The sequence below is a fragment of the Limulus polyphemus genome, unplaced genomic scaffold (assembly GCF_000517525.1).
Source record: "Limulus polyphemus unplaced genomic scaffold, Limulus_polyphemus-2.1.2 Scaffold6957, whole genome shotgun sequence".
NCBI lineage: Eukaryota > Metazoa > Arthropoda > Merostomata > Xiphosura > Limulidae > Limulus > Limulus polyphemus.
Window position 1 is genome coordinate 15,114 of NW_013672567.1, and position 14,553 is coordinate 29,666.

At 34.7% G+C, this 14,553-nt stretch overlaps 1 protein-coding gene across 1 annotated transcript in view; it reads right to left on the reverse strand.

The window, feature by feature from the left end:
• Window positions 1-14,553, reverse strand: part of LOC106474215 (venom metalloproteinase 3-like) — a gene marked incomplete at its 3' end in the record, with an annotated part of 42,748 nt that overhangs the window by 14,573 nt on the left and 13,622 nt on the right. The window contains exons 3-4 of the mRNA XM_022402565.1: window positions 13,667-13,762; window positions 7,165-7,402 (exon numbers count right to left, since the gene is read on the reverse strand). Of these exons, the coding sequence (XP_022258273.1) occupies window positions 7,165-7,402; window positions 13,667-13,762 (334 nt within the window). The remainder of the gene's footprint in view (window positions 1-7,164; window positions 7,403-13,666; window positions 13,763-14,553) is intronic.

Sequence of the window (14,553 nt, forward strand, 5' to 3'; positions counted from 1 at the left end):
ATTAGCACATTTGTTTTGCTATATAATATTAGCATATTTGTTTCGCTATATAAAATTAGCATATTTGTTTCGCTATATAAAATTAGCACATTTGTTTCGCTATATAAAATTAGCACATTTGTTTTGCTATATATATATAGAGAGAGAGAAAGGAAGACACTTGTGCAAGTCCATGGCAAACATCAGGAACTGAAAATTGTACAATTAAATATTAACCAAATGATAGCAAAAATAAAATCATTCGCGTTGTCCTAAGTTTCACCAAGTGAAAATCACTTAATATTTCGGTACATCTGTACACGTGACCAAAAATGGTAGAGTTAGGCTTTGTTACTCTGTCGTAAAACGTCATTAGGGATATCACTGGTAGGTGGTATTCTGTAAAGATATTGTAGGTGGTGTCATCTTACGTGATAGAAGTTAATGTAACGATTAGCACGTTACTGACAGCGACACCAACGTTTGTAATGTGTATTATAATCCTCACCTACATTCCCAGAATGTGAAAAGAAATATAAAAAATTAAGATATTTATCTTCATCCAAACTTTTTACTGTTATGCTTACGTACCGAATATTAACACACTGGGCTACTGCCAGGTGTCTCTTCTGACGTTTTCATTATGTGCAGGTCATTCAGATCCAATCGAAATTAGGTATTTGTTTGTTTGTTTGTAATTAAGCACAAAGCTACACAATGGGCTATCTGTGCTCTGCCCACCACGGGTATCAAAACCCGGTTTCTAGCGTTGTAAGTCCGCGGACATGCCACTGTGCCACTGGGGGGGGGGGGGGCAAATGTTTGTAATTACGTTTCTGATGTTCCTTAAAACCTTGTCTTGATTTCAGTTCTAAAAATATTACCGTTTCTTATATTATCAGTTTCATATAAACTTTCACATTAAATCATATACTTTATATGCATTTACACAATTTCCTACAGTGATTAGAAAATTAATTTTGTCTGATTTTTACAAATCTGAAATCCCTGTCTAGAATTCTAAATGCATTTTTTACCAAATATAAGAAAACGCTAGTCCATGATTGCACTAGTCCGAATCATTTATCAAGTCTTGATAAAATACATTTTTTTCATGCATGTACATCTAGATTTATTTTTACAAGAACTTCATTCCATGCGCGAGGAATTTATTATTGGAAAATCAAATATCAATCTGCGTGTTCTGTAACTCTATAGTTTTCCGTTAGATGGGGCGCCATGTGCCACTTTCCTTGACTTTTACATGGCTTTCATAATATAGCAGTCCATTTAATTGTTGGCTAGGCACTTCGTCTTTACACAATAAACATAAAATTCAGAATTTATCTACTGCATTCTTGTTGAGGGTTGTCTGCGCTAATTTTTAACTGATAGACAAAATATATAGCAATGGTTTTCAAACGAGACCCAAAACTCGAGTATTTGTTTGTAATTAAGCACAAAGCTACACAATGGGCTATCTGTGCTCTGCCCACCACAGGTATCGAAACCCGGATTCTAGCGTTGTAAGTCCGCAGACATATCGATGTGCCACTAGGGGGCAAACTCGAGTGTTTTTTAATAATTCACTATTCACTGAAGAAGAATATTCGAAAGCGCTCGAATTTTGGGTGATCCTGTGTGCTAACTTCTTGATCAGAAGAGATATAGCAAATAGTTAAAAGTACTCGCCGCCAAAGTTTGGGCTACATTAATTAAATGGAGAAATTTGATTGTCACTCTTATAACGCACCCACATATCGCTATTGGTTGCGGCAGCAAGATGCAAACCACAAACCATCGGATCTACAGTTCTGCTCTAACGACCGAACTGTAGGTTTTAAATATTCATTTTTTGTTTGTACACTTTTTTGGTACGCTTTGTTGGGTTTTTTTCGCTCAATAAATCAGTTATATTTTCGTCAATCATAAACGTTATTTTTTGGCTTTATGCATTAGCTACCCTATAATAAATTACTTTAGCTGTTTCTGTCTTAGTAATATATTCTGTGGTATTTCGGTGAATTCCATTCCATGAACCTGAAACAATAACATTGAAAAGCCATTATTTAGTTTTTGAATAAACCGCAATAAAATATCGAACAAGTGTAGAAAAACGTAATAATTGTTAAATCGATATATAAATCACCGTATTTAGCGAACTTGGGATCCCAAGTCGGTATCGGTTCCATTCGAATTCCATAATAGAGTAAAATATACTAAGATTTGTTACTATGGGCGTAATATTACATCATAGTCAGAAAGATTATATTCTAAATCGCCATCATTTTATGCTGGCCAATTGGGTTTACTATAAATATGTATTTCAATTACTAGCGACGAAGGTTTTCGGTTAATACTACTCTAGTTCATCTGATCGACTGAACTACAATAAACAATTATCTTATTGAAACCCTGTATTAAGGCAGTGAACGATAATGAGATTTGAATTAGCGTCTGTGTTATTGTAATGAAATAATACACACGTGTCTTTGAATATCATATTCTGTCAATTCAGTACTGGAGCTCATCAGGTCGATTAGGTTAAAATAGTTTTCGACTGGAAAGTCGTGTTGAGGCTGCGAAGAATGATGTACTTTTAATTGGTATCAGTTTTATTGTGAAGTAATGTCACACATGTCTATTAAATGGCATATTACGCCCACTCAGGGCATTCTACGCACTGTATTGTTTATTATTTATCTCCGGGAATCTACCACGAATGAGAAGCTTTACAGTACAGGATTTTTCCAGAAGTTCTCGAGACCCAAAAGACAAAGAACTGTACATGACAAATGGCGATAATCGGTATATCAACAATGGTCATGAAAAAAGTTTGATCAGTTAGCGAATAAAGCGATACAAAAACTCTATAGCAGCACACATAATTTATAATTTAACTTAACAGGTGTTTGGAGAACTATATCTAGAGCTGTGACGTAGGTGCATTAATCAATTTGTTCCAATAAATCGTATTAATTTCGTGTATAATGTTTTATACTTTTAAAGATGATACTGCATTTTTAAGCATAATTAGGGTTAACACAGATCTTTTGTTGTTGTTGTTTTGTAGTTAAGCACAAAGCTACACAATTGGCTATTTGTGCTGTTCCCATCACGAGTATCGAAACCAGGTTTCTGGTGTTATAAGTCAGCAGACTTATCGCTGTGCCAAATAGGGTAGAGATCACTAATCATTTAAACTGGCCAACATCACGAAATGTTATTGGGATAACAACGAGTGAATGTAGTTAACTCGTTATAGGTTTCAATTATATTGATTTGTAAATTTAAGAATTTCTGGTCAGTATGTGATAAATGACTGTGTGTATTATTAACGTATATGTTATTTTAATTCTAATCTATACGACTAATTCTTCACTCCAAATGTTAGATAATATCGGTAATTAATTCAAGGATAAGAAACAATTGGGAAACTAAATAACACAAGATTACAGAAGCTATCGATAATTCAAGGATAAGAAACAATAGGGACACTAAATAACACAAGATTACAGAAGCTATCGATAATTCAAGGATAAGAAACAATAGGGAAACTAAATAACACAAGATTACAGAAGCTATCGATAATTCAAGGATAAGAAACAACTGGTAAACTAAATAACACAAGATTACAGAAGCTATCGAGAGTTAATGAAGATGCCGAATTCATTAAATTTTTAACATAGTTATATGTTACATAAGGTTATCTTTTGTCTCAGAAAAACGTATTTTAATTATCAAATACCTTACTACAAGAAACTGTACAAGGACTGACCTAATAAACTGTAACATTAATCTGAATGAAGTACAGTGTATTCATTTCCTTAACAACTTTCATAAATTGCTGACTTTTTTGCACAAGGATTTACAAATCAACAACTTCTTCGCTCGTTCGATTTCTGTAATTAACTCGATTTCCTGACACCAGGTTGTACCAGAACAGGTTCTGGCCGTCTTGCTAATTCCGTGGTATTCTTTAAAATAAACTTGCAACTTGTCAAATTCTTAAAAAAAAACATCAATAACTTTTAATTTACTAAAATAAGTAAATTCTTCTGAATTTAATTACGTTTCTTCTTATCGATCTAAACGCCAGGGTATTGTGCGTCAATCGTTTGTCACGGTCTAAATACTGACTTTTTTTTTGCAGTGTATTACATACTGTGGAAATGTTAACGCACAGTTTCATATTTTACACTAAAGTAACTTTCGAAAGATGTTAGAAAGGTCAACGGTAAGGTAACCGGCCCAGGATAGCTGAAAAAGCTTTCGTATCAAAATTGGACGCTAACCTTGTTAGGTGTTCGTTACCCTCATCGTTCTATAGGAGGTTTAGTAGAACAACTCGGACGATATCGGCTTAATAAAACTTCTGGCAAGTTCAACACCCCTGCTTGTGCTACACTGTGTTCATAAGCATGCTTGTATATCTTCTCTGAAGGGCGAGGGGCAAGTGGACAAATATTGAAAATTATTGGAGGCCACACACGGTTATCTTGAATTGCGCCTTTGTTCTTTCCCAAGTCCCAAACAGTTAGCGACAGGCGTATGAAATACCGTTAAAATATTTAGTTGTCAATTAAGCAAATTAGGTTTTGGTTCATTTATTTAAACTTATTTTCATTCAACACAAATTATTAAACCGTATATTACATAACCCATCTTTGTATTTGTTACATCGTTCAAAACACACTTTCTTTCATAACTCAACATTACTTTTATTGTGGTTGATGGATTCTTAATTTCACCTCTGAATGTTTTAAATGGTAATAGTTTCCAAGCGTAAGTATAAGTGGCGTACACGTTGTTTAGTTTACATTAACATCTGCTACTTTGTTTTGTTGAATTTCGCGCAAAGCAACACGAGGACTATCCACGCTAGCTGTTTCAAGTTTTGAGATGGTAGGCTAGATGGAAGGCAACTATTCACCAACACCCACCGCTAACCCTAGAGTTATTCTTTTACCAACGAAAGATGGAAAAGCCCATCATATTATAACGTCTTCACAACTAAAAAGGCGAGTTAGTTCGGTAACGGGATTCGAATCCGCTATCCGAAGATTGTGAGTCGAGTACCCTAATCCAGGACTAAAATTAAGATATACTCTTACGTTCTTGTTTATAAAGATTACAATGTATTGTTTCGTCATTTGAGTAACTTCGCTGTTTTCGGCCGTAATCCCAACAGTATCTCACGAAGTTCACCCAGATAAAAAGATTTACTTAGTTTTAAATCAATATACTAAGCTAACAATGCAAAATAATCTTGATAATATAAATATAATAATGATGATAATAATTACAAACACTAAAAATAAATATATTAAACGTGTTAACAAATACCGTTAACGAAAACTACATTAAAAATATATAGTTTTCAAAACTAAAGGTTATTCTTAATTAGCAACTCAATTTCCTTACGTTTCTTTTTTTACCCTCTTCAATGTTTGTCTCGCTATATATATATATTTTAATCTAACGAGTACTAATCATTTTTAAATTGATTTTTATTACCCATGAGTAATGAATATTTTTATTCGTAATTTCATAAATGTCTGTAAGCTGTTATCGACAGCTTCAAAAGTTAACAGAATTTAAACAAAACCCAACTTATCATATTCGATATACAGCAATCACTAACTATCTATAAATAGTTTATTTAATGAAAAACTAACCTTTTTTAAATTGAACAAGTATGTTTTGCTTGAATAATTTCCTTTCAGACAATCGTATCAGAAATAACAGTACAGTGGACTTTACGCTGCGACTTAACGCATGCTTTGATAGTATTTCTAAGGCTTTTTTTAATCAATTTAAGCTTTGACGTGGTGAAACGTCCTGGTAATACCATTTAACCCTCTATTGCATGCACTATGAAAACACGATGAGAAAATTTTTGCTTTGAATTTCTTAATTAAATAGGTCAACTATTAGGAATTGTTTCATTCGCAACTAAACGTGTTCATTGTTAACGGGGAGGGAGTTACTCACTTAAAATGCGCAGAAAATTATTTTCTTTGCAATACAAAGCCCCCCTCCCCCCAGTGGCACAGCGGTACGTTTGCGAACTTTCAACGTTAGAAACCAGGTTTCGATACCCATGGTGGGCTGAGCACTGATAGCCCATTCTGTAGCTTTGTGCTTAACTACAAACAAAAGCAATACAAAGTCCTTATTCTTTACAATTTTCCAAGTCGTGAAACTAGTTCCTCGTGAAAATAGACGCGAATTTTTATGGATTAACCCGAAGTGCAAAATGCGCTTTAAGATGCTGCTAGCTACTTTATGAACATTTCTAACAGATGTCGCCATCTTTATCATCACCAGCTTGTACGTAAGGTTCACTGTTCTCAAACGGTTTTAAAACAAAAAACCTTATTCAAACTGAAGTTCTTTATTTTAACTAAGCTAGAACTAAAATGGGCATTTTGTTTGTAATATCAAAGCTGGTTATATTTCAAAGTTGGAATTAAAAAGTTGCAAATAAGAAATTCTTTCAAAATATTCACAAATATTGAATCATGGCTTACAGAAAAGAAGAGCACGTTACAAATTTTAATACGTAAAAACTAAACTAGTACCATTTTCCAATACATGTGATGTTGAATACTTGGTAAGAGAGCCACAGTTACGGTCACTAAATCTACATAGTTACTTTAGTTATTGAAACGAATACGTACTAAATCTTCAATTGTAACAGTAAAACACGTATAATTCTCAAGAGAGATATTGTGAATAATATATAACATTAATAAGTTTAAACATTACGTAATAACCTTCTCAGGATTATTATTTTTAACTGGGACACGGTTCGATTCGGTCTTCGTTAAGCACAGAGCTACAGAATGGGCTATCTGTGCTCTGCTCATCATGGGTATCGAAACCCAATTTTTAGCTTCTTAAGCCTGTAGACTTACCACTGTACCACTAGTTGGCCTACGATGTGTTATCTGCCATTAAAAATTATAGCATTAAGAGCGAAACGTAAGCAATATTTTGATAATTGTATTATTAAATTAATTTCAAATACTCCTAAGAGGAAATGAAGCAAGAGCTCTTAAATATTATTAACTACTATATCAACTTTCTAAAGAGCCAGTCAAGTAACAAATACTAACACCCCTCATAGTTTACAACAACAAAATTAATTTTAGGAAAAAATATAAAATGCTTAATACTTACGATAGTCGGAATGCTCGTCAATTCCGAACATTTTGCGTTTGTACACAATATGGCGTCCTTTAAGTTCGTCAATATTTTTGGAATAAATTCCTTTGCCAGGGAGAAACCCCAGGGTTCTATTTCTACGAATTTCTGTTTCTTCGTCTTCGTCTAAAAACATTTCATCATCGACGTACTCGTCATTATCGAGCGATAAAGGCAGTGGTTTGATGACCAGGTCTTCGCCAATTGTGCCGTCCTACAAAAAAAAGTTATGAGCCCCTAAATTTAAATGTTTTTTAACATTTGTTTTTTGTTTGAAAACATTTCACAAAATTACAAAAGGCTTATCTGTGGATAAGCCGTTCTTAATTCTAAACTGGTAGATTAAAGAGAAGTCAGTTACTCAGCAGCACCCAAAGCCAATTGTTGGGCTACTATTGTCTGATCGGTTCGTTTGTTTGTTTATTGTTAAGCACAAAGTTACACAAGAGCTGTCTGTGCTCTATCCACTACGAGTATCTAAACCCGTGTTTTAGCGTCATAATCCCTAAGACTTACCGTTGAGCCACCAGGGGGTTTATCTGATCGAAGAGTGAGATTTGACCGTCGTTCTTATAATAATTCAAGGCCCCAAAGTACATCAAAGGAACACAAACCATGAACCTTTGGATTCACACACCGACATGCTAACTATTAGGCCACAGTGGCACCACAGCCCGTACGTGATCAGACAACAAATCAAACTTCATATATACTCTTAGAGTGTGACTAGTGAGCACAAAACGGGTATACAGAATAATAGTTCTTGGTCTACCATCAGTAATATTCTGTGTATGATACACACACAAAAATTGGCATCTAATAAACAGAAATAAAGTCACAATTTAATGGATCAAAAATTAACATATGATTAATGGTGTCGTGTCCGTTTCTATCGTTGGGCAGGTTTGTTTTTATTATTAGGTACAAGTAAAGCAAAGCCTAGTCCACTTGAAAAAAAAGGAAGGCGTTTTATTTCTTCAACTGGACGTTTTACAGCTCACACGTTTTTGTGAACTTACGATTATCAAGTAATAAGCAGTGTTCCCTCTAAGCTGCGCAGCTGCACAACAACAAATTAAATGCGCACATCGTCAATAATGATAAGGAGTCTCAACACGTTGACGGCCTTAATAACCCTAGCAGTCGACAGGCCTAAAGCCCAAATAACCAACTGGTAGCATTGCAAAGTGGCCTAATGATTCAATAGGGTTGATTGTCGAAAAATACCACCACCACCACCCCCAAAAAAAGGAAACAGGTAGTGCACATTGCCTTGATATTGGTGCAAATGAAAAAAATTCATGAATTGAAAAAATTAGAGGGAACATTGGTGATAAGCCTAACTCACAAACAACGCTTGATAGTCATTACTTGTTGCCCCCCAGTGGCACTGCGGTGTGTCTGCGGACTTACAACGCTAGAAACCGGGTTTCGATACCGTGGTGGGCAGAGCACAGATAGCCCATTGTGTATCTTTATGCTTAACTATAAACATTACTTGTTAAACGTCATATCGTATCTACGGCACTATCTCAAACACGTACATCGCTTCTTAACTTAGTGATGGATGGACAACACTGCACGATAAAAGACTCATTAACTAACTAACAGAATAATCTGTCAACTCACTGTCTAACTAACTGACTGTGGTGTTTTATCCAATATTTATACTTGTTCTTTCGCAAATCTCATGGAAATTCTACACGTCATTTTAAATCTAGACATAATGAATATTTCTTGTCATCATACGTAATACCAAAACTCCCTCTATCAAACAATGCAAAATATAAAATTAAAATATTAAAACATAACCTTGGACACTGCCCTCTTCCTATATTATGAAGACCCCTAAACAATTTTAATACACAAATAAAACAACACTTTAAACATAAACGTACAAAATTAGTAATAGTCACTACTTACAATTAACAAAAATTATTAGTCATGAATAGATATTACAATTTTTAAATCATTGATAAAATGTACTAAAGAAAGCGTGATCTAAACAAAGAAAAAAATCTTCATTATCTTAGTTTCAATGTTTAAACTGCCCATTCACCAGATCTAGTTGGTAAATTTTCTTTTCCGTGGCTTATGGCACGAAGATGGGATGACCTCTTGTCTTTTATTATCACTTGTTATCTGGGGGAGTTCTTTTTGGGTAGATGCTCGCGGAAATCCACTGGCAGCTCCATCCTTGGTGATACTCTAGAAATGGTCTCAACAGGAACCTAAAGTTCTCCAGGATGTTGACTTATCTCTGACAAGATGCCTGCTAAAGCTAATCAGTTAGCTGTTTTCTTATCAACAACCTACAAAAGACGATCACAATAAATGAATTTTGGCTTTGACCACCTATTCTTCTGTATTCTGCTCTGTTGCACTCCAGGTCGGCTGTCTTTATTGCCCTGTGCGCCCATCTCTGTTGTTACTAGAAATCCAGCTTTTGGTAGCGTAACTCTCATATAATGCTATTTGTGATGCTATTTGACGCTAGTCTAACTTCAAGTCCATGTTTCATATAGAGTTAGTTTTCACTATGCACTTTTCTTCAATGTCATTTACCCACACATCATGTTATGTAGAGAAGCTTCCCATGATGAAAGTGATTCCCAATTTTCCTCTTGCTGAAACTTTATGTCCATTTGCTATTCGCATTAATTACTGGAGGTAATTTCCCACCATTAATTACCAGATATGGTCAAACAGTTGTAGCCATAGAACTTGTGTCGATCAACATGGTGAATGGCTTGCTACCATTTTATCCGTTTGACTCGTGGAATTGGTTTTTTTAAATAATACGTTCTTTGCAGATGGAATATTCTTATCCTCAAAATAACGACTCCTTGACTTATAATCAACGAATAATTCGTCGCAATCTTGAAAGTAATTGTCCAAATTTACAACAGCTTCATTTTTCTGACATCATTCTGGAGAAGATTATATTCCCTACAGGTTTATGTCCGAAGTTCTTGGCAATTTGTTACATTTGAAACACTTTATGTCTTGGGGCTTATTTCTTCTGTTCTGTGTAACTAGTTGCCTAACTAATCATTTCAATTTTTCTAGTCTACCGTCAAAAGGAATTAATGTTTAACACTACTTCATCTGATGATCCTGTAACTTCTGGATGATCCCTTTAGTTGTGTATATGCGAATTTAATGGATTCATGTTCAATTCCAACTGGAGGACATCCTTTAAAGATGTACATCTATTTGCTTTGGTTTCATTTGTATAAACTCATCAGCATCTGTGAATTGGTCACAAGCCAATTAATCCAACATTTCACTTGAAGCATCTAGGCAATACAGTTGGGCAAGCTAAGGTCTCTTTCTATCTTGTTCCTAAACTTTGCTTTGGAAATTTCCTTTTGTTGCGTTACTTCTACCCTGTTCGATAAAGCAAGCCGCCAATGATTGATATTTGTTTTACAGTCTCAGCTGGAAGATTGCTTAATGTTGTTAAGGATGGTGATGGCATTTTAAATGATCAGCAATATGAATAGCTTGTTGTTCAATTTACCACCCTTCCACAAGGAAATTATTTCAAACTGAGCCTGATATGCCTCCTATGGTTCCTTTCTGTCGTGGTGTGTTGGTTTCTTGACTAAGTGATATTCTTGAACCAGCCTGCTAAATTCTGTAGCTTCATGAGGTAGTGATACACGTGAAACCGTCCAGGAAGGTCCTGCAATCACAGGTGGCACAGAAGTAGCAGTTTGGTTTGGTTTGAATTTCGCGCAAAGCTACACGAGGGCTATCTGCGTTAGCCGTCCCTAATTTAGCAGTGAAAGGCTAGAAGGAAGGCAGCTAGTCATCACCACCCACCGCCAACTCTTAGGCTACTCTTTTACCAATGTCACATTGACCGTCTCATTATAATGCCCCCATGGCTGAAAGGGCGAGCATCTTCGGTGGGACGGGGATTCGAACCCGCGACCCACAGATTGCGAGTCAAGCGACCTAACGACCTGGTCATGCTGGACCATTTAGTAGTTAGAGATGTGGACCAAATGGTTATTGCTATTCCATATTTAATACAATTCTTGGACAGGTGACGCAAGTAGTGTGGCTGATTTGATCATTCTATTTACAAATTGATTTTCCATGTGTTTTATTCTGTCATTTATGTTCTTTGCTTTTGCAATATTTCCGTACTTCACTGATGCCTTTTAATACTTCGTTTTTGACTTTTTTGATGTCCTTTTGTACTTCGTTTTTGACCTACTCGATGTCCTTCTGTACTTCGTTTTTTGACCTACTCGATGTCCTTCTGTACTTCGTTTTTGACCTTCTTCATGTCCTTTTAGTACTTCGTTTTTGACCTTCTTCATGTCCTTTTAGTACTTCGTTTTTGACTTTCTTGATGTCCTTCTCTACTTCGTTTTTGACCTTCTCGATGTCCTTCTCTACTTCGTTTTTTGACCTTCTTCATTCCTTTTAGTACTTCGTTTTTGACTTTCTTGATGTCCTTTTGTACTTCGTTTTTGTACATTCTTCATGTCCTTTTAGTACTTCGTTTTTGACCTTCTTTCTGCACTTCATCTGTGTTTGCCCCCTAGTGGAACACTTACAACGCTAGAAACCGGGTTTTGATACCCGTGGTGGGCAGAACACAAATAGCCCATTGTGCTTAACTTCAAACAAACAAATCATATGTGTTTATTTTTACTACTTCAACTTTGCTGTTATAATCCTTCAGCATATCTAACATAGCTTTTCAATAAATTTTTTAAGCTCTTCTTTTAATTTTGCGTCTCTTTCTTTTAACTCATTTCTTAAATTCCTGTATCTTTCTTCTTGATATTCTTTTAACGTTCTCGGTTTTTCTGCTTGTTCTTCTTTCAACTGTTTCATCATCTCTAGCAAATATTTGATCTCTCTTCAACCATGTATCGCCATCTTGAAATTTAGTCTGTAGAATTTTATTTCCCCAAAATGATCACATTCTTTACACCATCTTGTACCGGTTTCTATCACAATGTTTTATTTTTGATTAGTTGATAAAAATAATACAAAGTCCAGTTCACTTAATGAACTTTTTCAACTAAAAGTTTTACATCTCTCGCAGTTTCACGAACTAACGATAATCCAGTGCTAATCTAACTCACAGACAAAGCTTAACAGGTACTTTCATTTTATATTTCCTTTTGTATCTACGGAACTAAAAAATGTAGAGCATTTGTTAGCTCAGTAATCGATAAACACCCACTCACTCACTAACTAACTGAATAACTAATCAACTCACTATCTCGTCATCTTAATAGCTAACTAATAAACGACTATGGTTATTTTATATAATATTTATTTTCCCATAAGCTCATAAAAATTTGAGGCGTCACGTCAAGTCTAGACACACAGGAGATTTTAACGTTGAGCACGTCATCACTAAGTCATGCAGAAATTTCCACTAACAAACAATACATTAAACAATAAATTCAATAACATGGCCTTCAAAAATATAATAAACTGTAAAGTAATAAGCATAAATAAAATTATAATAAACAGTGAAGTAATAAATAAAAATAAACTTATAATAAACAGTAAAGTAATAAACACAAATAAACTTATAATAAACAGTAAAGTAATAAACTTATAATAAAGAGTAAAGTTATAAACACAAATAAACTTATAATAAACAGTAAAGTAATAAACACAAATAAACTTATAATAAACAGTAAAGTAATAAACACAAATAAACTTATAATAAACAGTAAAGTTATAAACACAAATAAACTTATAATAAACAGTAAAGTAATAAACACAAATAAACTTATAATAAACAGTAAAGTAATAAACACAAATAAAATTACACTTGATTTCCGATGTAAATTAGCAAGTACTAAATAAAAAATGCATTAACATGTAATGAATAGAAATAAAACCATCACTCAATTCAATATAAATTAAGACATAATAAATGTAAGTTAAAACAACGTAAAAGACAAAAAGAACATCACAATGAGAAGGATCAAGCGTAATACATGGTTTCCACCCACCCACCTTCACCCTCAGTGGCAAGTCGGGAGGCTTAAACGCTAAAAACCGGGTTTATATACACGTGGTGGTCACAACATAGATACACCATTGTGTAACTTTGTGTATAACAGCAAACAAACTGAACATTTGATCAATAACTGCAATTACATTCAGGTGTTTAATTGTATTGTACGGTGCTATAAAATTCAGAGTAATTTACCCTTATTCATTACATTCAGGTGTTTAATTGTATTGTACGGAGCTATAAAATTCAGAGTAATTTACCCTTATTCATTATATTCAGGTATTTAATTGTATTGTACGGAGCTATAAAATTCGGAGTAATTTACTCTTATTCATTACATTCAGGTGTTTAATTGTATTGTAAGGAGCTATAAAATTCGGAGTAATTTACCCTTATTCTTTGACAACTATCTAGAAATTGCATGTTTACTTAGAATCCTCCCACAATTGTGAACAAGAAAACACATGTACGTACTATCTCTATCTTTCCGTTATCTGCATTTCTTACTAGAACAGCAGCCATATTTGTTTCGTCATGGTATGGTGAGCCGATTTCCTTCTCGGTAGGTTCCTGAAAGAAAATCCAGCAAGTGTTACATGGAGAATTTCAAAAATCTGCTAATGTTAAAAACACTACTTCTATGCGCACTTTCATTATTTTTCTACTCTACTGTTTATTCTTGCGTTTATTCCAGGAATGTTCTTTATTAAACTAACGGAAACTACTGAACAGATTTGATGTGAAATCACTGTCTGAAAAGATAAGACAACACAACGAGATAGATTGACTGTGTTAATGGCTGAATGCGTCATTTAATGAGTAATCACTATAACGGCTGTACGAACATGTTGGCGTGTTTTCGTGCTAGTGAAAGTAACTGTGAAAACAAGCGGTTCTATGTATATTGTATTTCAAAATACGAAGCTTTTGTGTATATAGATTCAAAAAAAAAGTTGCAAAATTTTTCTGTGGCCTAGCCAAATTGAGATTTGTGTTTGTGCATAAATTTTATTTTAAGAATTTGTAACTTTAAGGTACTTTGTACTGGCGAGCCGAGCTTAACCCTCTGCAGATCTAACTTATAAATCAGAAATTATGTAAATCATATCATGTGGATATGTGCTCCAACATTATATTCGCCCGGCATGGTCAGGTGGTTAGGGAGCTCGACTCGCAATTTACGGGTCGCGGGTTCGAATCCCCGTTCCACCAAACATGCTCGCCCTTTCAACCGTGGGGGCGTTATAATGTGACGGTCAATCCCATTATTCATTGGTAAAAGAGTAGCCCAACAGTTGGCGGTGGGTGGTGATAACTATCTGCCTTCCCTCTAGTCTTATATCGCCAAATTGGGGACGGCT